This window comes from Capricornis sumatraensis, chromosome 12 (genome assembly GCF_032405125.1).
Source record: "Capricornis sumatraensis isolate serow.1 chromosome 12, serow.2, whole genome shotgun sequence".
Taxonomy (NCBI): Eukaryota; Metazoa; Chordata; class Mammalia; order Artiodactyla; family Bovidae; genus Capricornis; species Capricornis sumatraensis.
Window position 1 is genome coordinate 40,532,831 of NC_091080.1, and position 24,973 is coordinate 40,557,803.

The window sequence follows — 24,973 nt, forward strand, 5'->3', positions numbered from 1 at the left end:
CCAGCCAATGGAGGACACTGCCTGGATTAGTCATCTTTTAAACTTCCGGTACCTCGCCAAGGGCCAGGAGGGTTTACTGAATGAATAAGTAGTAACGTTTCACATCAAACGATGCATATTATTTACAAAGTGATTTATTTCCCATGCATGGACTCATCCTCACAACTGCCCCTACTTGACCCCTGGAAGGTAGGCAAGACTGTTTCACAGATGAGGTCACAGAGCTGGAGGTTGGAGAGGTGGCTTTCAGACTCTTAAGTCTGTTGGCATTTTTATACAGGTATCTTATTGAGATGGCCTTTCCTAAAACACTCGGAGCACTGAGATATGAGTCAGATAGACGTTTGCAGTCTCCGCATTTTGTTCCTAAATCTGGGGTAGACATATTCTTCATCTAAGTCTCTCACCGATGGTATTATTTTCTGTTGCTTGCTAATCACTGCATGTGTTTAAGTTTTCAGTCACATTTTGAGGTAAGGGGGATTTCAGGGCTAGCCTGGTAAACCCGTGTCACCCCATGTGGTTTAGCGTAGGTAGCAGTTTCTTGACAGAGAGTTTGCATCGTACACGATTGTATCTAACACAGTTTTTGGTTCATACACTATTGTCTTGAATGCAGTTTTGGGTAATTTCAATTAACTACATTATAGTTTTATGGCCCTGGGTCGTCAAGAAACATATGTTCATACATTCTCCCTGCTTAACGATATCCTTGCTCTTGCTGAACTTCTATGACCTTATTGGAAATCAATGATTGCTTCTGATCCTCCAAATGTATTGTTGAGGAGAGACCTAGATGAAATCACTATACGAAATGCTTTGAGATTGCAGGATGTGGAGAGCGCGCTGTCATTAAAATGAATGATTCTGCTTGGAGGTAAACCATGTTTTAGTCTGCGAGTATATTGTGCATGAGGGAATTTCTCTGTGCAGAATCATTTCCCAACTACCCACCCCTCCCCCAATAATTCGCAGGATCACAGCCCTCCTGGCAGCAGGTATCTCCCTAAACTCCTGGGCAGTCGCACGGCTAAAGCGAGCTTTCCTCTCCTAGCAACTGTTGCTAAGAGGGGCGTGGCCTCGGAGTCCGACTAGAACGCTTTTGGTGTCCCGCTCCCCACCCCCACCCCACCGCGTAGACTACATTTCCCGTGATGCTCCAGGGTGGTCTCTGTAGTGACGCACTCGGTGTTCGCGGAAAGGGGGGTGGGGGGGTGAAGGAAGGCGGAGGCGGTGGTTGCGAGGAAGGCGGGGGGAGGGGGGCCGTGCTCTCCGCGGGTCCCGGGCTCGCGCTCCGGCAGCTGCTGCCGCGGCCGCCATGTTGGCTTGAGGGGTGATGACAGGAGGCGGCTGCGGCGTCGGGGACTGAAAAGTGGAGGAGGAGGAGGCAGAGAGACGGAGCTCTAAGGAAACGGTTCCCGGGCTGAGGGGAGGAAGGACCCGGCCTCTTCCGGGGTCCGGCCGAAGTCGGCGTCGCGGGGAGCTCGCGAGGCCGGGGAGGGGAGCGGAAGGCGGAGACGGTGGGGGGGAGGCGCAGGCGGAGGAGGCGGGAGAGGAGCGCTGGGAAGCCGGAGACGATGCGCCCCGAGCCCCGCGGCTGCCCGGAGGCGCCCGCGGCCTGAGCCCCGACGGGCCGTGGGGGTCTCGCTCCTGGCGGGCCGAGCGCCCCGCGCTCCACCCCCTTGCCCCAGCTCCCCGCCCCGGGCTCTCTGACCCGGGCTAGCGCTTCGGCTGCCAACGAGTTAAATGCCCTTGAGCGCGGGTTTCCGCGGCCCCGGCCGCGCGAGTTGAGAGCCGTTTGCCCGCTCCGGCCGCCGGGGACGCGTCCATGTGTAGCCACAGAAGTTCTCTGTGTGCCGCGGCGCCTAGGCATCCTCCTCCCGCTTCATGAGGACTCGACTCGGGAGCGAGTGTGAATCACGGCGGGGCTGGGAAAGGAGGAAGGCGATTTAACCCCCTCCCACCCCGCTCCATGTCCGTGTGTCACTCGGCTCGGTCCACCTGGCGCGGCCGGTCCTGGGGCTGCTGCTGCCGCTGCTGCTGACTTCGGCGACCCGGGAGTTGCTCCGCTCCGGCCACAGCTCTGCCGGCGATTGTTCCTCTGCGCCCGGCCAGGCCGGCACTTCGGATCGGAAAGAACTTATTATTTTATTTAAAAAATTTTTTTTGGAGAGCATATCTCGAACCAGTCAAGATCTTGAAGATTGATTTGTTAGCTCGAAGACGAACAGAAGACTCTTTAATTTGTTGTCTTAAAAAAAATTTTTTTTTTCTTTGCGTAAACATCTGGGTATATGTCAAACGGCAAGATGTCCAGTAATGTCCCGGCGGATATGGTAAGTGAAGGATTAAGAGTTAACGACAGCCTTTGATTTAATTGTGGTTTCCAATCTCTTAATCAGAAAGGATGCAGGCGTAGGGTGAAGGTTTGCGGGGTGGGGGTGGGGAAACCACGGTCCCGGGAGATTGTGGAAGAAGTTGGAGGGTCTGGTGTCGCTCTCGTTGAAAGCGCTGCTTTGAATACGGATCTTCTCACTTGGTTGCGTTTTCTAAATGGTTAAAGACAATGGAGAAGTTGGGAACATGTAGCAAGGTGCCTTGAAGTGGAGAAAAATCTCTTCCGCTTTGCTAGAAGCCTCTGAACACTTGTGTCTGAAAGCTTCTGAAAACGGCAGGGCTGAGGCCGGGTGTCCCTGCTAGATACAGAGGTGGGCAGGAAATCGGGAATCTTGCCCTGTGACGCTGGTCGTGAATGCAGTAGGTGCAAGCCGGCTCTTTCCAAGAAGTGGGGACGTCTTATCTCTCGGCCAGGATTTGCTGTGAGCTTTTCGAAACGTTTGGGAGAACAAGTACGGCGACAGAAATAGACGTTTTGGAATGTTCACAAATCCTGACTGACTGTATTTTGGTACTTTTAATGAATATTCCAGGACTTTTAGTACCAAATAATTAGTAGTATGACATCACTGGACTTTTAAAGGCAAATGAAGCACATTATTGATCGAACCTTGATCCTGGAATGTTAAGAACTGGAAACCAAAGTACTCTTGTTTATTGACGCTTTTCTTTTTGTTCGTGAAGAAGGTTAAGCTTATGAGACTGTTGACTAACAGGTCTGTGTAGACTTACAGCGCTGGGAAGGTGGGTTTGTGTGAGGTGAAATTACTCTTTGCTGTCCTGGGGACAAACGTAATGCAATTAACAGGAAGGGGAATAATCTCCTTTATGAAAGAATTGAAGTTAACATAGTTATGCTCATATATACGAAGTTAACATTTGAGCGTTTGTATATTTCAGTGAAAAAACAAAATTGAACTTTGCTGAGGATTAAATTTTAAAATGTCAGATGTTTCAGTTAGAGTGAACCCCATTTACGGGCTATAAAATTAAATTAAATGGCTCTAAATGGCATATTTTGACCTTGGTTTAAAGACATTTTGCTTGTGTTTGATTTCCCTTTCAGTGCGCTGTTTAAATGCAAAGGAACCACAATGTTCTGTCTCTTGGGTGGCCACAGAGCAACCCAATACTCCTTCCTGAGTCTTAAAACGCGAGCATTGTCCTTTTAGTTTTCCTTTCCCTCCTGGGGTGCACACCGGAGCATAGTCTCCTGCCAGCTTAAGGCTAACCAGACTGGATTCCCTTCACCCTGTTGGTGAAGTTGCCTAGCTAGGTCTCTGGACGGAGCAGGAAAACGCTTTCCCCGATGGTACTCTGTGGGCTCATACCCTCCAGCAAAGACTTGCTCTCTGGCTGAAACCTCCATCTTCTATCGTCATGCACAGTGTGCGATATGATCAGAGAAATTGTCGTGCAATAGATCTGTGAGATTAAAACAGTGCAACAACTTTCTTTATTTAGGCCCAGTGACGAGAAAGAGCTGAATGTGCGTAGCTTCACTCACAAATCGGGGTGATTTGGAGAATACCGTTTCCAAGTTAGAGAGGAGGTTTGGAAGCTAGTGTTTGGATCGGGGTGCCGGGAAGGGATGGCAAGGTTGTATTAATAGCTGTAGTTATCAAATACAACTATTTCTGTTTTAGATTGTATTTTAAGGCCTTGATGATTCTATGGTGCTTTGAGATCCCTTGATTAAAGGTGATAGGCAAGGGCAAAGCAGTATTATGTAATAAACATATAATTCCTTGGTGATGCTGTTTCAGAATGTGTCTAGGGTACAGCTCAGATTAGATGATTCTGAATAATTTTTAGATTTCATTTTCTAGCCATACAACTTGCTGGAGGCCTTGAGGGTTTTTTCCCAGCATTAGAACCTTTTAAACGTCATTTGCTATTACTCACATTGCATTTTTAAGAAGTGTCTTCCTTTGATATGTACCTAGAATTACAGCTTTTTGAAATATAACATGATAAATACCAGTTAGAAGTCATGGAATCAATACTTCGTGTTTGTTAAAGTTTTCATTATCAATAATTGACAGTCTGCACTTACATTCTGACTTAAACTGAGGAAAATGTCACCACTCTTGAAAAGCATCGGCCTTCTCAGCCCCACCTCTCCACAATCTGATACTTCCCTTGCAGCATAATTCTAAATTGATTGGGATGCATATTCTTGCAGGTATGAATACATACATTTGCTAGATGCAGTAAGCATTTTAAGTTTCTCATTGGTGACAGTGTGTGCTATTTAGAAACAAATGTTACGCTTTTTCACCTGTTAATGGTGCTTGTCACCTGTATAGGAAAATCCTATTTCGGAGAAGAGGTGGGGCAGTGAAATTATAATAAACCCTGTCATGGTTTCAATAGAGATAGTTCATTCTTGGAGTTCTAATAATTGCTAAAGCAGTTGATGTTTTTGGTAAAGTCTCCTTATAGAAATTATTGTGACTCAGTTTTTAAAATCGATTTTTTTTAGCATGACTTATTTTGTTACTGACATTCAAAATATTTTTTTAAACATTCGGTGTATTTTTTTGTGTACCATAAGGGGTCTCTTTTTCTTAGAATCCAAATTTAGTAAGTCCGTCTTCTAGGGCAGGGTACGAATGGTACCCCTAGTGAATGGATTTGCTATATTTACAAAAAATAATTTGCAGTTGGTACTTTTTCAGTTAACATTCTGTAAAGATGTCCTATAAATGGTATAACTGTATTTACTTAAAATGTTGGCTTTTTCTTTGCTAAAGGTGATTAAGTTTGAATTGAGATTTACTGACATTTCAGTGTAATAACTAATTTGTGAGAAAAATCTGAAAATATCCTGTCCTGAACTGAGTATCATTATAATACATTGTATTTAAGTGATTCATTTCCCCCCTCAAATCATAGCTCATGATGCAGCTGTATTCATTGTTTATACTTGTAGCATGAATTATGTTAATGATTTAGGCTTTCTGAAAGAAAATGTTTAGTCTTTCTATCAGTAATAAAGCCTTAGGCTGGTTAGATAAGCTGGTAATTTCGTTTTCTGGATTTGGAAAGTTTTCAAGATGTAAATTAATATATTTATAAAATTATTATATAAAAATTGGAACTACTGTTGGGAGCTTTGGACTGAAATTATACTTTATGATATCTATAAAATTGAAAACCCTGTGTAAGAGAGACATTGTCAGTGTGAGAATAATGGCAAAGCAGTTTTGGTTATTTGAAGCATTTTAGGTGATAAAGAATCCTGTACCTTTTTAAGCTATGAATGTGAAATTGTAGCAGATGTAACTATGTTTAGTCTGGGATTAAGTGAGCTAATGATAATTTGATTTTTTTCAGTGCTTAATGAATATTTTTATTGTAATGTCATATCTTTTCCATTTGTGAAAGAAATATTGGAGCCCTCTAGTGGACAGGAAATTATTCAAATGAATTTCTTTTCAAAGTGAAGTTTTATCACTTTTCTAAGTTAAATGACAGATATAGAGTATACCAGGGGGAAAATGTCGTGCTCGAAAAAGGTTTAGAGAATAGAAAAGTTTTAACTTTGGAGAAGGAGTTATATTGAGATCCAATGCCTTAAATTTTTCTCTTTACTTACAGCTCTTTAAATTTTTCTTTCTCTTGCTGGAGCTCTTGTTTCTAATATGAGTTGGAGGTTTTATGAAGGTTAAGGGTAGATAAGTACCATTTATATATTAATATCTGTATGCTAATATATACACACATGCATATGTAGGTGACTTGATGAACAACATATTAAATAACATGTCTCTTACGGTATATTTCTCTAAATTGTTTTGCTTGAATGTGTCTTAAATTTGGTATCTTGAATTAGACAGTTTTATTGAAAAAACAAATAACACATTATTTCCCTCCATTTTGAATGACTTTTCCTTTCCAGATCTGAATCCTACTCCAGCTCATGTCCCTCTCTTGTGAAACTGGTTTTTAGTCCATTCTAGTCCAGAGTGATCTTTACTTCCTGTCAACCATTTTCTGCCTATTTGGTATTCTTCAGTTCAGTTCAGTTCAGTCACTCAGTCGTGTCCGACTCTGTGACCCCATGAATTGCAGCACACCAGGCCTCCTTGTCCATCACCAACCCCCGGAGTTCACCCAACATGATGTCAGATTTACATGAATATATGTCTTGTGTTTATTATATGTACCGTAATTTCTAAAACATTTAAAAACTGTTGAGTGATTTTCTTGACTTGTAAGGCATTACTCTTTGTTATTTATGGGAAACATAAATATTGTCCCGTACTACTACTAATAATAATGGTGTTAAGCATGAGGTCTGTGATGTCTGATACTACTTTGAATATGAAAAGTATATTTTTAGTGTAAGTTTTGAAGTTATTTTAAATTAGTGGTAAAGTACTGATGGCTCTACTAGTTTTCATAACATGAAACAGTAAATACATTTTAGGAGACTGAACTTCAATATGCTCTTTAAGAATTCCTCTCTTTCTGGAGGGCGAAAATTGAAAGTGACTAGAATTCATGGTGACTGGAGACCCTGGGTAATGAATTATTCTGAATCAGTAAATTTTTTGAATACATGATGGTTATTTTGGGGAATATCCCAATCTATTTTGGACTACTGTCCTGTTTGCTTACATGTAATGTGTGACACATAATTCAACTTACTTTTGGTGACTTAGAGGCATCATTTTAATAATATTGATTCAGTTCAATGAAGTTCACTGACTGTTTCTTTGTAATGTACTATCATTATTCTATAAACCACAGCTGTCTTAGCTCAGCATCTAATACAGCTTTTGAAGCTTTGTGCTAGTAATTGACAAAGTGATATGAGGCAAGTCAATTGCGATTTGAGAATAAAAATATTAGAACTTCTAGTTTATTTTGTGCTCCAAGAAGAAGGAGAAATTGAACTTTTTTATTATTGATACATGGATTGGGTCTGAAAAAACCTCCAGGTTTCTCTAGGTCCACATTCTAATGAACATTTTCCTGAGGGACAGTATGAGAATTTTGTAATGTAAAGACAGCAGGACTGTTGAGTTTCTCAAGGTTCTTGCAGTTTTTCTATGATAGTCTTTTATATAGGTGCTTTAAAATTATCTATTTATTTTTGGCTGTGCTGGGTCATCCTTGCTGCCCAGGCTTTTCTCTAGTTGCAGTGAGCAGGGGCCCCTCTCGAGTTGTGGTGCACAGGCTTCTTGTCGGCTTCTCTTGCTGCAGAGTGTGGGCTCTAGGGTTCACGGGCTTCAGTAATTGCAGCTTCCGGACTCTAGAGCACAGGCTTAATAGTTGTGGCGCGTGGGCTTAGCTGCCCTGTGACGCGTGGGTTCTTCCTGGACCAGGGATGAAACCAGCGTCTGCTGCGTTGGCAAGCAGATTCTTTACCACTGAACCACCAGGGAAGCCCTAGGTACTTTTTAAGAGAATCTGTGATACTTTGAATGGAAATGGGGAGCAGAGGCTCACTGTTAAAGTACCTTAAAGAGTTGTAGAACTCAAAACTGAGCAACACATTTTTATTTTACGAAAGGTGAATATCTTAGATGCTGATCAAAAAATAGTCATGTTCAGTAACAGTGCTGTTAATGTTAAGAGTAATAGTATTTTTAGTGGTTGCGTGATGAAAACAATGTTTAAGATAGTTAATTAAAATTAAACCAATATTTTAATCTTTTAATTTTTAGTGTTTTATAATTTGCATAAAATATATGGTTTATAAATGAATATATCATATATATTGGCATTGTATGCTGAAGTATTTTATGGTTGGGATGTTCAGTCAAACTTTAGAAGCTGTAAGATGACTTCAGATTTCTAAGTATTTGGAGTTCTGTTCCTGTCTCCTGCCTTGTTGAGTATTTTTCTGTTGTCAGTATGCCTAACTGTCCCTCTCTTAACTTCATAGTTGCTGATTCTAATTTACTGTGGGTGTAGAAATCAGATTTCCAAAGTTTGTGAGGACAAAGTGTGTTAAAAATGAGTAAATGACGTCCAAGTGGGATTTTTCAGGCATTCTTATGGGAAACTGCATAGTCTTCTATTTCATTTGGTCATGTCTGTTTTGGTGGTTCAGAGTTCTGCTTACTTGAGGGGCTTATTTCCTGGCTGAGTTTTGGAGAGATGTAGATTTTTGCAGGGATGAACTAGATAATTTAAAAAATAAAATTACACGAGTAGCTTTATTTTGAGCTCAGAGGGGAGAGATGCTAATATTTGTTGTGTCCTAGCTGTTTCCCAGGCAGATGCTTGGCATTTGACAGGATAACATTTAGTTTCATCCTTTCAGTGACTCTGGAGAAATAGGTTGGTAAGTAGAAAAAGAAGCGGCTGTTACCCCCTGGTGAAGAGCAACAGGAATACATCTGCAGTGGAACAAGTCAAATGTACTGACTTGCTGCAGCCACGCAGTCACAGAAGAGGGTATCGCAGAGGTTCTCGCTGGGGTTTGCCTCATGGTGCTGATGGGAGAGCCGGGGAAGAGGAGACTAGCTCAGGCTAGAATGCTGCAGACACAGAGTGGAAGTGGGCTGGTAATTGGATCTTCCAGCTGTCTTTGTTTAGGAGGCAGGAGAAAGGAAGTGGGCTGGAGGAGCTCGTCAGTCGTTGTGGAGCTGTAGTGCAGCCCTGGGAGAGTTTATTACCTGTTGGTCTTCTGCCGGCCTTGTCTGCCTCTGTCACAGAGTGATTGTCAGCAGAGCTATTTTTACTTTCTCTCAGCCTAGGTTCACAGAGGGTCAGGATCTCTTTTGGAATCGCATAGCTAGGAAAATACAGAGCGAGGGTAGGAGTTTGGGTTTTATGGCAACCGTGATAAACGCCCTAAGCCTTTCCCCTGTGTACCTGAGCAGACAGTACTCACCCCTCAGGCCCTCTGTTCAGCAGAATACCTGGATCCCCTCCCAGCACCTTGCTCCAGGTATCTTTGCAAAATGCTGTGTAACCTATGGGTTGGAGTGATTTTAATGCAGGTGGCTTTTCCCCCGGTGACTCAGATGGTAAAAAGTCCACCTGCAATGCAGGAGACCCAGGTTCAGTCCCTGGGTTGGGAGGATCCTCTGGAGAAGGAAATGGCAACCGACTCCAGTGTTCTTGCCTAGAGAATTCCATGAACAGAGGAGCCTGGTAGGCTAAAGTCCGTGGGATCAAAAAGAGTAGGGCACGACTCAGCAGCGTGTAACACACTTTTCTTACTCACTGCTTAAATTCAAGGGAATTTTCTTTAAACTTGTTGGAGCTTTGAGTCCTCTTGTATATATATTATACAATAGAACTTTTTTCCTATAAACTTACCACTTTGAATTCTAAGACTGCTGCTGCTGCTGCTAAGTCGCTTCAGTCGTGTCCGACTCTGTGCGACCCCATAGATGGCAGCCCACCAGGCTCCCCCGTCCCTGGGATTCTCCGGGCAAGAACACTGAAGTGGTTGCGTTATATATGGGACAGACACATAGGTTGATTTAGTGCTTTCAGCGTATTTCGTTTTTGTCTTCCTCCTAGTATCTGCTTATGTATGATGCAGATTCTCTGTTAATTGATTACAGTCTAGCAGCATTTTTTTATGGTCTGAATAAAATATATACATGGGAAGTCCTCTATAACTAGGTTTTCAAAAGAAAATGTTCTTTCTGTTGAGGAAAATTATCTTAAATTAGGCATTATATCGTGTGTATGAAGATAAATTAACATGGCAATTCATTATGTCTAGACAAAATGCTCTCTCAAGACAGATATTTGATTTTGTTTACTCTCTTATAAAATTAATGTTTTTGCCATAGAAATGCTCCTGCTTTTTTCATTTAGTCATATATCATTAACAACTATCCATACAAATAAGTATAGAACCATCTTATAATTTTGAACTGATTCTGAATGATGTACAAAAATTGTTTGCTATTCCATATTCATAAAGCATTTAAAAGCTATTAAAAACAATATTGTAATGCCTGTCTTAGAGTATGTCTCTGTGCCTTGTCTGATTATTTTCCTAGGATAAAATTCTTAGGAATGTAGCGGCTGTGGGTTTAGATATGTTAACAACTGGGGTGAGGTAGGGATACACGTTTTATTAATTTTAAAGCATCCATGATTTTCTGGATAAACCTAACTTTTTCATTATGAATTATCTTCTTAATATGCTACAATATATTTCATTTATATTGTTTTCAGATTTGTTCATGAAAAAGATTGACTAGTGATTTTTAATTTCTTGTAAAGTCTTTGACACATTTAGCTATCAAGGTTATTCTGACTTTATAAAATGACTTGAGAAATGTTTTTTATTCTTTGAGTTTGTGAAAATTGATTTTACTGCATCCGTAAATGGAGGAGTTCACTGGTGAAGGAGTTTGGGGTTTTCGTGGGGGGAGGGGTGGGGATTATCGATTCTGTTTCTTCATTTCACGTGGGACTATACATATTTTCTGTTACTTTTTTGTCAGTTTTGACAAGTTTTGCTTTTCAAGGCATTTATCTATTTTACCTAAATTTTCCAATGTGGCTTAAGATTTTTTTTTTCTTTTTTTTTTACAATCTCTGTTACCTTTTTGACGTTTGTAGTATCTGTAATGAAATGTGCTTTTACAACCTGATTGTTGGTAATTTGTGCTGCTGCTTGCTCTCTGTTGACTTTCACAGAGTCAATTTTCAGATTTCATGTCTTGCCCGTCTTCTAGTAATAACTAGTTTTGTTTGCCTGGAAGTGTATTTATTTACTACCTTCATCTTTAAAAGGTCTCTTCCTTTAGCACCTTTAAGTTATTTTATAATTTCTGGCTCCCACTGTTTTTATTAAGTCAACTTGTGGTCTTACTATTTCTCCTTTGAAGTTAATGTGTTTTTCTGTTTAACTTCTGTTGAACTTAATGTGTTTGGGCTATTTTCAAGATTTTATCTTTGTCTTTGGTTTTTAGCAGTTTTACTATCGTGTGCATGTGCATAGCTTTTATTTTATTCTTTATGCATGGAATTTGTAGAGCATTTCGAGTCTATGGCTTGCTGTTGTTATTTTGTGAATTTTCTAAGCTGGAATTCTTTTTTTTTAATTTATTTTTAATTGAAATATAATTGAATTAAAATGTGTCAGTTACTGCCTTATAGCAGAGTGACTGTTATATTGATACATGTATATACATTCTTTTTCATATTTTCCATTATGCTGTATCACAGAATATTGAATATAATTCCCCGTGCTCTACAGCAGGAACTTGCTGTTTGTCCTTTCGATACATACCAGTTTGCATCTGCTGATCTCTAACTCTCGATCCAAGCCTCTCCCGCCCCTTTCCCCTTGACAGCCACTAGTCTCGTCTCTGTGTGCTTGATTCTGTTTCTGTCCCATAGATGGGTTCATTTGTGGCATGTCTTAGATTCATATACTAACGGTATCAATACGGTATTTGTCTTTCTCTTTCTGACTTCCTTCACTTAGTGTGAAAATCTCTAGTTGCATCCATGTTGCTGCAGATGGCATTATTTTGTTCTTTTTTATGGCCCGATTATATTCAATTGTATATATGTACCATATCTTCTTTATCCATTCATCTGTCGATGGACATTTCGGTTGTTTCCATGTCTTGGCTATTGTGAAAAGTGCTGCTGTGAACATTCAGTTCACTTCAGTTCCGTCGCTCAGTCATGTCCGACTCCTTGCAACCCTAGGGACTGCAGCACACCAGGCCTCCCTGTCCGTCACCAGCTCCCAGAGCTTGCTCAAACTCGTATCCATTGAGTCGGTGATACCATCCAACCTTCTCATCCTCTGTCGTCCCCTTCTCCTCCCGCCTTCAGTCTTTCCCAGCATCAGGGTCTTTTCAAATGAATCGGTTCTTCACATCAGGTGGCCAAAGTATTGGAGTCTCAGCTTCAGCATCAGTCCTTCCAATGAATATTCAGGACTAATTTCCTTTAGGATGTTCTGATTGGACCTGCTTGCAACCCAGGGGACTCTCAAGAATCTTTTCCAACACTACAGTTCAAAAGCATCAATTCTTCAGCGCTCAGCTTTCTTTATAGTCCAACTCTCACATCCATACATGACTACTGGAGAAACCATAGCTTTGACTAGACAGACTTGTTGGCAAAGTAATGTCTCTGCTTTTTAATAAGCTGTCTAGGTTGGTCATAACTTTTCTTCTAAGGAGCAAGCTGCACTCACCATCTGCAGTGATTTTGGAGCCCAAGTCTGTCACTGTTTCCCCATCTATTTGCCATGAAGTGATGGGACTGGATGCCATGATTTTAGTTTTCTGAATGTTGAGCTTTAAGCCAACTTTTTCACTCTCCTCTTTCACTTTCATCAAGAGGGTTTTTAGTTCCTCTTCACTTTCTGCCATAAGGGTGGTATCATGTGCATATCTGAGGTTATTGACATTTATCCTGGCAGTCTTGATTCCAGCTTGTGCTTCCTCCAGCCTAGGATTTCTCATGATGTACTCTGCATATAAGTTAACTAAGCAGGGTGACAATAAACAGCCTTGATGAACCCCTTTCCAGATATGGAACCAGTTTGTTGTTCCATATCGAGTTCTAACTGTTGCTTCTTGACCTGCATACAGATTTCTCAGGAGGTGGGTAAGGTGGTCTGGTATTCCCATCTCTTTCAGAATTTTCCACAGTTTGTTGTGATCCACACAGTCAAAGGCTTTGGCATAGTCAATAAAGCTGTGAACATAGGGGTACATATATCTTTTTGAATTAGAGTTTTGTCCAGATAGATATAGGCCCAGAAGTGGAATTGCTGGATTGTATGGTAATTCTATTTTTAGCTTTTTGAGAAAGTTCAATAATATTTTCCACAGTGGCTACACCAACTTACACTCCCACCAACAGTGTAGGAGGGTTCCTGTTTCTCCACACCCTCTCCGTAAGCTGGGGTTAAAGTACTGTTTCTATTCAGTTCTTTCTTTCTGGGACTACAAATGCATGTGTGTTAGGTCATTTCAGTTTTCATTCTTTTTTCCCACTGTATGTATCTATTTGGATATTTTTGCTGAACTGTCTTCAAGTTCGCTTATCTTCTCTGTCCAGTATACAGTTATACCCAATTATTAAGTTCTTCAGTTTTTGTATTTTCAGTCCTAAAACTTATACAGATTCAGATTCTCACAATGTTTTACCTATTTTTCTTGAGTGTATAAACATTGTTGCAATGTTTCTGTCTAATAACTGTGATACTAATCCCCATCACCCATGAGCCCATTTCTGTTGTCTAGCTTTTGATCATTTGATCCTTTTTCCCAATATGCCTGGTAATGTTTTAATAACATTGTAATGAAACATTATAGTGGGTCTGAATGATGTTATCTTTCTTGAGATAAAAAAATATTAATATTCTCTGGGAGGGAGGTAGGTAAACATTGATCACTTTGATTCATTAGTGATTAATAAGAAATAAGCCTGAATTCAGGGTAATCAGGAAATTCAAATAGGCTTCTAACACATAGCTCTTCTGAGGTCTCATTTAAAAGTTTGAAGTGTTTACCAAGATGCTTCTTCCTTGGCAGGCCCTGAATTTTAAATATGATGAGACTGATAAAAGCTCTGCTTAGCTTTTGTAGCCTCTTTGCGACATCTTTTTGAGGAGCTTTTCTGCATTTCAGTCCATGTTGTTTATGATTCAGCACATTCCTGGAGGGCAAACACTGAGCAGGATGTTGGGCTCCTTTGCAGTTCCTTTTTATCTGGGATCCTCAATCCTGGCTCCTCTGGGGTAGCACAGAAGTCCAGTTTCTGCCTTCCCAGCCCGGCGGCACTGCCACAAGCTCCCGGCTCCTGTTCTGCCTGGCCTGGATGCCCTGTACTGGTAACGGGCAGATGCCACAAGGGGAAAACAGGCCGTCTGTGTGTTTCCCTTCTCTCGACAAGTGATGTCCTGGCTCTCTTGGTGGTTTTCTGTGTACCTTCAGGTAGCTCAGTTTGTTTGGTATGTTAGATCACTTTTGTAGTTGCTTTCAGTGGGGAATTTGGTCTGATACTGCTCTTCCTCATTGCTTGACCCAATTGCCCTTTCTGTGTGTGCTTTAGTTCCCCTCCCTCCCTTTTGGTTCTAGGATTTTTTTTTTTTTTCCTCTCTTTTTTCTGTCCTGATAGTAGCTATGAGTAGCTAAAATTAATTCAGTACTTAACTGTGTTACTTACCATGGCACCATCAGCCAGGCAGTTGCTTAAGTCAGACATCTAGGAGTCATCTCTGATCTCTCCCTTTCCCTCATCCCCCAAATTCAATCCATCTCAAACTGCATCTGGAATCCATCAACTCCTTCTCTTCTCCATGCCACCACCGCATTGCCAAGTACCATCGCTCTCTCCTGGACATGGCATTAGTCTTGGAACTAATTGTTCTGCTTCTGTTTACCTTCCCCTGTGATACACTTTCCAAAAATAGCTTAAGTGATTTTTGTGAGACGTAAATTGGATCATTTTTCCTTCTGAAAACAAACAAACAAACAGAAAACTTCTAGAAAGATGGCAATGACGACCCTGTATGCAAGACAGCAAAAAAGACACAGATATGTATAACGGACTTTTGGACTCAGAGGGAGAGGGAGAGGGTGGGATGATTTGGGAGAATGGCATTCTAACATGTATACTATCATGTAAGAATCGAATCTCCAGTCTATGTCTGACGCAGGATACAGCATGCTTGGGGCTGGTGCATGGGGATGACCCAGAGAGATGTTATGGGGAGGGAGATTCATGTTTGGGAACGCATGTAAGAATTAAAGATTAAAAAAAAAAAAAAAGTCATACTTCAAAAAAAAAAAAAAGAAAACTTCAGCAGCTTTCCATTGATGAATAAATTCCCATAGAATAAAATCACAGATCCTTAAAGTGGCCCTTCGGAGTCCTGCATCATCTGGCTCTTGCCTGTCCCTGTAATCTTATCTCCTTTGACTTCCTAAGCTTCAGTTATCCTGGGTCCTCTCAGACAGGCCGCACCTGGGCTGAGCCTGAAATCCTCCTCAGTGTCCTCTGTGCCCTACAGCTGTGGGCAGTCTTGCTTCCTGTCCTCAGAGGCACTCTTCCAGCTCACATCTAAAATGGAATTCCCTCATCCCTTGATTTCTGACTCAGAACCCCATGGGCTCCCTCTGTAGCACTTGTCACACTTGGTAATGCATTAGTTTGTCTTCAGATTTGTTTTAATTGTCGACAATTCTGTTAGGGTAGGTATATCTCTTTTGTTGGCCGCTGTTGGCCAGTAAGTTTGATGCCTTTTATATAGTAGGTTTTTCATAAGTATTTGTGGGCTTAAGAAGTAATTATATTGTAGGCACTGTGTAAACTAATGACTTGAATCAGACTTAATTCTCAAAAAAAAAACTCTCAGAACAAACTTACCAGGTAGGTTGGTGCTCGTGTTAGCTGCATTTCATTGATGAGGAAGGTGAAAATTAATGATATTTTGTCACTTTCCCGAAGCCAGCCAGCTAGGTAGGCCTGTTTTGTGTTCTTGGATATTTTTGCATTTCTAACTTTTCACCATTTTAATGTTATATCATCTTCATTATATCTTAAAGCTAATGACTGTGATTATACTTATATTCTGGTATTTCAACGTCAGCTTCTTGAATTTGCTTAACATTTTAAAATAACCAAAATTTCAGAAAGGAAATTAGAAATTTATAATGGAAGTTGAAGAAGTATTAATAAGATTTAAATACTTGAAGTGGTGGATTTGCAGTGTGGCTACCAAGTATTATGAGTGATTTTTCAAGCCATAAAATCTCTCTCATTATTTTGTGACTAAATAGAAAGCCTGTGTTACTATTAAATGCATATATTTGATATATATAAAAACATATATTTGAAGAAAATGGTGTTTGAGCCTTTTGTACTTAAAGGACTATTACATAGATTTTTACCTTTAGTACTCAATATAATCGATATAACTTCCATGTTAGCTGTCAATTTAGTTCCATACTTATTTGTCTATGGGTAATCATCCTGCTCTGTTTATTGTTATTCAGTTAATCAGTAAGTATTTGTTGAGCATGTGGTTATGCCAGGCACATTTTTAGGCTCTGGTGTACAGCAGTGAGTGAAGCTTACATTTAAGTAGTAGGGAGATAGACATTAAACACAATAAGTAAAATACATGGCGTGTGAGGTAGTGGTATTTTTTTCTCCAGGGAAGAATAAGGGAGAGGGTTTGGAGAATGCTGAGGGAGAGTTGCTGTGTTGCCCAGTTTTACAAAGGGTGATGGGGAGACCACTGGGAAGGGGTCTGAGGGAATTGCGGGCCATCCAGTGTCTTGGGGGATCACATGCCAGGCAGAAGGAATATGTCCTTGTTTGATTTCTTTGTTCCTTTTCAGTTTCTCTCACTGTCAGCCCTTGCCTTAGGTTTTTGTGTGTCTCATAGTTTTTGTTCCCTGCCCTTCTGTGTCATCTGCGTGATCAGTATCTTCCTCACTAGTTTGAGCAACAAACATCGCCTGCCGATGTGCCTGATAGACCCTGTCAGTAGTTGGAGCCAGTTAGTTTTCTCTGATGTCAGCACACACGCACAGTGTCTTTTGAATGAATTTCCTGTTCTTTATCTCCATTGCCTCCAGCCAGGTTTTCATCCAGATAGCATCCCCCTTTATCTACTTCTAGTTATCTGCCTTTTACCCTTACCCCAGGTTTGTCTTTTGAAAACACAGATCTCATTACAGAGATCTCCTTGTTTAGCTCTTCTACTTAATTATGGTTGGCCAGTCCACGCCCTGCTCCTTAGGTGGTGGCATTAAGGCTCTTGGCAGCTGGGCTGCCATCCAGCCTCATCTGCTGCAGTTGCCCGCTGTGTGTGCCCTGTGTGGGGCTATAATGAACCCTCTGCTGTCCCACAGACCCTCAGTCAGCGTTCCTGCTTCTCTCATCCTTGCTTAGCCTGCCCTTTCTGCTTTGGGGCACCTCCCCGCTCCCTTCTTGCTTTATTTGCACTGAAGACTTGTGCTTCATGGCGGTGTTAATTCCTTGGTAATGCCCTAACTACTTGGTCAGGCGCTTGGTCATTCTAAGGATAGCACATGCTAGGAGTTCCAAACCAAAGGGACAGTGGAGGCACAGCTGTTTCCCTAGGAAGGACCAAGGGGGAGAAGAGTGGCAGCACGGCCTTCTCCTTCCAGGGTTGCCAGCAAGGTGAAGCACACAGAGCCAACACACGTCCTGTTCAGGCTTCAGCATGTCTGGTTCCAGGGAGCCCAGAATTGCTGGGTAGTGACGAGTCTCAGCGTTACCTGTTGTGCCATCATAACAGCCGGGAACAAGGTCCGGTCCACAGGAAACTAAGGTGAAAGGATTGCAGTTCCAGCTGATTAGTCTGGAATTCTGAGAGCTGGGCCTCTCAATCAGTCCTCTCATCCACGTTATTACCTCTACTCTAGCACGTGTAAATATTTCTGTTTTGTCCACTAGACAGACTGTATACTCTCTGAGGGCAGAGAGAAGCCTTATCTTCCTCATCTCTCTATACCCCTGTTCCTATAATAGCACTGCGCCGGTTGTATAGAGAATACCAGGTGAATGTTGAGCTAACACTGCAGCTTTGTCCAGTAGAACATTCTGCAGCGATCGTAATATTCTGTATCTGCGCTGTCCAGTAGAGTAGCCACTGGCTGCACGTGGCTGTTGAGCACTTGGAAAGTGGTGTGTGACTAAAGAATGGAATTTCAAATTTTATTTAATGAATTTAAATATGAATAGTTACAGGTGGCGTTGGACAGTGCGGTTATATAGTTTACATAATTATTTCTCTCAGTGGATCAAAGAGCTCTCTGTTTTTTTTTGCTTGTATTTCAGATGGTCCCAAACTGCTCAGCTTTTGGTTTTACTTGTAATTTTTGTTCTCTCACTGTCAGCAGTTTTTGCTACTGTCATTGTATACACTGTCATCAACTTTCTTTTAACTTTTTGGATTTTGGTCTACATGACATAGAAAGACAAGCTAATGGAATTCTTTCAGAAAGAGCAAATGGTAGAGGGGCCTGGAAGTCATCTTTGACCTTTCCTAATGTGGAATAAGAATTCAGTAAGAATGTGGAATAGCCCTCAGAAAAGAAGAGAGAAGGCTAAAAATATAAATTAGTGTGGGCATTAAATTGAAGAAAAAATACCTATGTGACATTACATGAATTCATGAAGAGATGAAAGAGCAGCCCAAAAGTATAGTGCCTCTAGTTACGGGTAGGGTAATTTTTTAAATGAGAAAAGGAACAGAGTTATGGTGCAAAAATGATTTTTATAGTTTAACTCTCAGGAGAGCCATCCAAGGAGGAAGCCAAGTAAGAGTAGCGGTGGGCAACAGCAGAGATTGCAGGGGCGATTGGATCAGGACCAATTAAAGTCCTTCCTGTGTAATTTGGTAAAGGTTGCATGGATCTTAACTCATTGTCAGATATTTTTACTATAGTCAAAACATTGTTTTCATTATAATTCATAGAGTTTTCTTCCATATTGAAGTGCTAGACATGGAGGAATCCAGCATGTCCACTTTTTTTTTTTTTAAGTCACTGCAGTTTTTCAGTTTCTGTGTCCGTATCTACCTTTTCTCAACCTTCTCTGTCAAAATATTTTGCTTTGCTATCTGGACAAGTGTTAATAATACTTGCTTTCTGGTCTGAAGTTGCTCCTTTTTAATCCCGCCCAGGTCAGTCTCTCTGTTACCTGGTAGGAGGGTTGTTGGTTCAGAAGCAGCCACGGAGTTTGTGCTCTGATGCAGGGTTTACTAAGAGGTGTTTCGTGCTTAACTCTTCACACCCAGAGAAAGACAGGTTTACCAAGAGACTGAGACATCTAGCCTCTCAGTGGTTCTGTCAGACTCCCAGCTGGCCGAGGAAGCAGGCAGAGAGCTCTCAGACTTCCCTGCTTGCCTCACTCCTGTGGGATTTAGGACAGACTGCCGGTGAAAAGACAAAACTGGGAAAACACTCTCCCTAAATATCTTTATTCTGAAGTGGAGATGGGCTCATTCCTAGGTTGTTTATACTGCAGAGTGCAGATGTAAGCTTATTGTTATATTTTTATTTTCGCAAGTCATATCTGAAATCTCAAGTAGAACCACTAGCTGTACACTGAAGTCTTCCTGGAATAGTTCAAGTGGCCATCGCAGCCTACTGAGAATTCCCTGCACGCATACACTTACACCACGTCGTCTTTATCCATTCCTCTGATGATAGACTTGCAGGTCATTTCCGTGTCTTGGCTATGGTGAATAGTGCTGCTGGGAACGCTAGAGTACATTTTTGCTTTTTAAAATGCAGTCGTTATCTTTGGGGATTCTGTGGAGTCTAATATGGAACACCAATGACTAGAAACACTTTGCTAATTTTAGTTCAGTAATTCCCCTAAAGTGAAAGCAAAACAAAAATTCACTTAAATCAGAGTATTTTATTTCAGTAGAATCAAAGAAGGAGGAGTTTGAGTTTATTGAATAATATTTGAGATTTATAGGAGTGCTTAATGTCTTTCTAATCTTACAAAAGGTCTCAACTGTTGTTTGTTGTTTTTTTTAAGCTTTTCCCTTCTCCAACTAGTATTTTGCTTTATCCTGTTTCTAGGTTTGGAAATATATACATAAAGATAATAACATGTATATATGTTTATGATTTTTTTAAAGAACCTTATACTTTAAATTTTATTTACTCTCCAGTCATCTGTCAAAAATAAATAAAAATGAGTCTCTAACTGTACTTTATAAATTTTCAAGTACAAATAACTGTACTTTACAAAATGTATACTTTTTTTTTGCTCTTCAGAATTCACATTTGTGTAAGATTATTGACTTAGTGAGTTTGGGCTCTTCTAGTTTATAAGCTATTTTGTCTGCCACATGTATTCCACCAAGGTAGTGTATTCCAGTGGTGGTATTAATTATATCAAAATTAAGAATATCAACACTATTTCTCAACAGTCCTAAATGAGATCAGATTTCTAGATCTTCTAATTTAAGTAATTTAATAAGACTGTAGAGGACCAGTTGCAATCACCTGGCGACTATTTATAAAACATTCTTAATTTCATTTAAATTCCTTGAGAGCCACTGTTAATGATTCTATTTTGGGGGTTTATGTACAGTAAATTCATAACGTGTATTTCTTTACAAAATCAATACACAATACTAATACAAACTGAAAGTAAGTTTGAAGAAAGTCATAGTGTTTATCATGGCCTTGTGGTAGAGAAAGACAGAGCAACTAAAAGCTTTTTATCGGCATACTAAACTTTGCCATCTGCGGAATACATATTCAGTGAATAAAAGATACACAAAAGAAAATGGTAGAAAATCCAGCCAAAGAAGTTAGCATGATCTTTTTGGAAAGGATTGAGTCTCCCAGTTCAAGGTAAAATTTAATATCTGCAAAGCAATATTAACACCATCTCTTACTTCGTTTAAAGAGTTTTAAAATTAGACTTTGGAGAAGGAATTGGCAACCCACTCCAGTATTCTCTCCTGGGAAATCCCATGGACAGAGGGACCTGGCAGGCGGGGTCGCAAAGAGTCAGACATGACTGAGTGGCTAAACAGCAAAATTAGACCTACCAAGAAACTTTGGCAGAATAGCTTCCTAAGCAATTTGTTCAGTTTCCCCAAGAACCATGACTACTGTGAAATGACATAGTATAGTTGTAAATAATAAACACAAGTTCAGTCCTGATTTGTGTTACAGTTTTGTACCTCGGAGGTATTTTATTTTTCTCTGATGCACTTGGTGTAATAAGTCAGATACTACAAATAATAGGTTTTTAAAAAACGCAGAAGTAACATCAGATGTATTGGAACTTTGCTTGGATTTCTGTCTTATTAACACAGTCCTTTTGGAGCTTAGGTTGATTAGCCTTCTTGTGTTGTTTCTGTTTTCTGTGTAAGTACAGTTTATCCTAGTATTCAGTGTCCAAGCGGGCCCTATCCCACTTGCTTCACACACATTCATTCAGTAGAACTTCCCTAACAATGTTGTGAGCTAGGAATTATTATTGTCCCCATTTTACAAATAAGGAGACTGAAACAAGAGAAATTAAGCAGTATCTTGGTGACTGGTGGAACCAGGATTCAGATCTAGGTATTCTGTTTTCAGAGCCTATACTATGAGTGTAACATCTCTGGAATTCTGGGAAAAGTGAAAGTTCCTCAGTCGTGTCCGACTCTTTGCATCCCCATGGACTATACAGTCCATGGAATTCTCCAGGTCAGAATACTAGAATGGGTAGCCTTTCCCTTCTCCAGGGGATCTTCCCAACCCAGGGATCAAACCCAGGTCTCCTGCAATGCAGGTAGACTCTTTACCAGCTGAACCACGAGGGAAGCCCAGGAATACTGGAGTGGGTAGCCTGTCCCTTCTCCAGTGGATCTTTCCGACCCAGAAATCGAACCAGGGTCTCCTGCATTGCAGGCAGATTCTTTACCAACTGAGCTATCAGGGAATTCTGGGAAGGTATACTGTGTTCTTCAGTGCTACTGTGTGTATTAGAAATGAGCCAGTTCATTTTGTGTACACACAAAAAAGGTAGCATTTATTTAACAAATAATAGGAGAAGGAAATGGCAACCCACTCCATGTTCTTGCTTGGAGAATCCCAGGGATGGGGGAGCCTGGTGGGCTGCCGTCTATGGGGTCGCTCAGAGTGGGACACGACTGAAGCGACTCAGCAGCAGCAGCAGCAGCCAGGTAAAGGGGTCACCTTTGATGTCTTTATTATGCAGTTGAGTTTTGTTTATATCATGGTTGTAACCTAGCATGTTGATTTGGGCAGTGTCCATAGCTGATTCTTTAGATTGAAAGAACGAAGAATGGAAGATAACTCATAGAAAAAACAACTTGAATTTAATCTTTTTTAATTTCTAATACCATTTCAGATATAGGAACAATGAATGTAAAATAAACTCTAAGACTGCAAGGAATCTGGGAGTAGTCTAAACCTAGAATTCATTCTCTCTTACTATAAAAAAGTCCGAGGACCTCTCAGTGGAGTTCTGCCTATCTCCAGTGCATCTTTTCTGCAGGGTCACTAACATACCACTCATTGTCTTCATTAGAGAAGCTTCTTTCCAAAAAAGAAAATACTGAGAGTTGGTACCGTAAGTTAGGAGGCATTGTTCAGCGTATGCAAACAACATAAATCATTCTGTTAAGCTTTGTAGAATCTTCCACATTTCTAAGTGTTTGACATTTTATCCTCGCAGTTGTCTGTAGAAAAACGAGTGGCGAAAAGGGATTATTACCCTTGATTTATTCCCTGTAATGGAGATCTCCGCTCTTTTAGTAAAGCTTTAACATTAGTGAGTGTTGTTCATTAATTCTTTGTGGAAGGGTGGTCCTTGGATTCTTTCTAGATTGTTTCTCTCCAAATTGCTAATCAGATTTTTTTCTAACTTTCCTCTCTCTCTCTGTTTTTAATGGTGTCTTTTCTAGTGAAAGGGCTTCCCTGATAGCTCAGCTGGTAAAGAATCCATCTGCAGTGCAGGAGACCCCCGTTCAGTTTCTGGATCGGAAAGATCCACTGCAGAAGAGCTAGGCTACTCACTCCAGTGTTCTTGGGCTTGCCTGGTGGCTCAGATAGTAAAGAATCCGCCTGCAATGCGGGATATCTGGGTTTGATCCCTGGGTTGGGAAGATCCCCTGGAGAAGGGAACAGCTACCCACTCCAGTCTTCTGACCTGGAGAATTCCATGGACAGAGGAGCCTGGCAGGCTACAGTCCGTGGGGTCCCAAAGAGTTAAGAGTTGGCTCATTGGAAAAGACTCTGATGCTGGGAGGGATTGATTGGAGGCAGGAGGAGAAGGGGACGACAGAGGATGAGATGGCTGGATGGCATCACTGACTCGATGGACGTGTGTCTGAGTGAACTCCTGGAGTTGGTGATGGACAGGGAGGCCTGGCGTGCTGCAATTCATGGGGTCGCAAAGAGACACGACTGAGTGACTGAACTGAACTGAACTGAAATGACTTTCACTTTAAAACACTACAGTTATCTTTCTGGTGGAAAGAAGAGCACATTTTGTTTTACTTTGAAAAACTTTTTTTCCTGTTTTACTTTGTTTACTTTGAAAAACTGCTTAGAAGAAAGAAATGGATATAATTTGCAATGCCCTGGTAGTTTAATCAATTCATTATTATAAATAAACTGATTATCTGGGATGGCTTGGACAAAGTATATAGCTGCTTTATTAAGTATTCTAACTACCTGAATAGGTAGGTTAACTTCTTCCAGGTTTGTAGAAATGCTGTTATAACATCCTTCTTAGTTCATGGATTTGGTGGAATATTTTATTCCCTGGTGGCTACATTTCTTGTTAACACTATAACGGTTATTCCAAGATTTCTGATACAGATGCAACAAAACACCTTACTTGGCCTTTCTCTTCTGTCTCATGCTATGATAGTTTCTCATTTTCTGTCCCAAAGTTAAATGACCAGGTTTACAGTTGACTCAACTTCTTTAGATTAGAACATTAAGAGTTCCTTATATGGGATTTTGTAAATACTTATTTTAAGTTTTATGAAAAATTGCAGACAGAAGTGGAGAGAGAAGTATAATAAGTTCCCATGTATCCACATTCCAGTTTCAACAATTATTAACTCATGGTCAGTCATGTTTACTTGCTCTTCCTGAATGATTTTGAAACAGATCATATTACATATGACATTTGATATGTGTGAATGAAATATGCATGAGAATGACTTTTTAAACCACAGTAATCATTACAGCTTTGAAATTAGCAATAGTTACCTAACATTATCAACCTTACAGATACAGAGCATATAAAGACAAGTATTTATGCCACTTTTAGTTTTGAACTGAAGGTGCTGAAAAATTTAACGTTTCAAAGGCTGTTTAACATTAAAGTGTTTTTTTTTCTTTTGTCTTATGAACATTGAGACCTGAAGAAGTCATAGTGTAGCAACTTCCTTTTCTAATCCTGCTGTAAATAATATTCTTAGCATTCTCAGCTTTTCTCTTACCTCTAAAAAGAAGTAGAAAATGTTCTGACTTTGCTGTCAGAATATACAAATTTAAACATTGACCACAGATTTTGAGTATAATTGCACTTATACAGATTATGTGACGTAAGAACGTTTTCAATAAATAACAATCTTTGAAATCTAAGAAAATTGCCTAAAGATGTAAAAGTAGTTCTTGGACAGAGAAATATATTTCAGGTGATTGGCGTTAATGTGGGAAATCATTAGGTTGCTATCTTCCTTTTTTATTGCAAGGAAAAGGAAGAAAATTACGCTTGTACCTCTGGCCAGTGAACTAAACAGTTTGTTCTCTTTTTTCCTTTGCTCTATAATAGGTTAGTAGTTACTTAAATAATTGATGTTAAGTGTCTCTGAATTCCTGTGGTTCACAGATACTATTAACTTTCTCTTCCTGACTGAAGAGGATGTATAGGATAGAATCTTTTTTCCTTTGTCTAAATTTAGACTTCATCATGCATTAGAAAGTTTGTGAGGGTATCTGAACTGGAGGTAAAGTATGGCTATTTTCTTATTTTTTAGTTTTGTTTTGCTGCTGTTGCCGCCTTTTGTGTTTTTCGATTCTTTATGCAGTTAAGGGTGAATGGAGAGCTAAAAATAAACATTTGCAAACAGTTCAAG

At 40.4% G+C, this 24,973-nt stretch overlaps 1 protein-coding gene across 1 annotated transcript in view; it reads left to right on the plus strand.

The window, feature by feature from the left end:
* Window positions 1–1,779: 1,779 nt before the first annotated feature.
* UBL3 (ubiquitin like 3) overlaps window positions 1,780–24,973 on the plus strand; it is a 46,928-nt gene continuing 23,734 nt past the window's right edge. Inside the window, exon 1 of the mRNA XM_068984339.1 lies at window positions 1,780–2,336. Coding sequence (XP_068840440.1) covers window positions 2,295–2,336 — 42 coding nt within the window. The 5' untranslated portion in view covers window positions 1,780–2,294. The remainder of the gene's footprint in view (window positions 2,337–24,973) is intronic.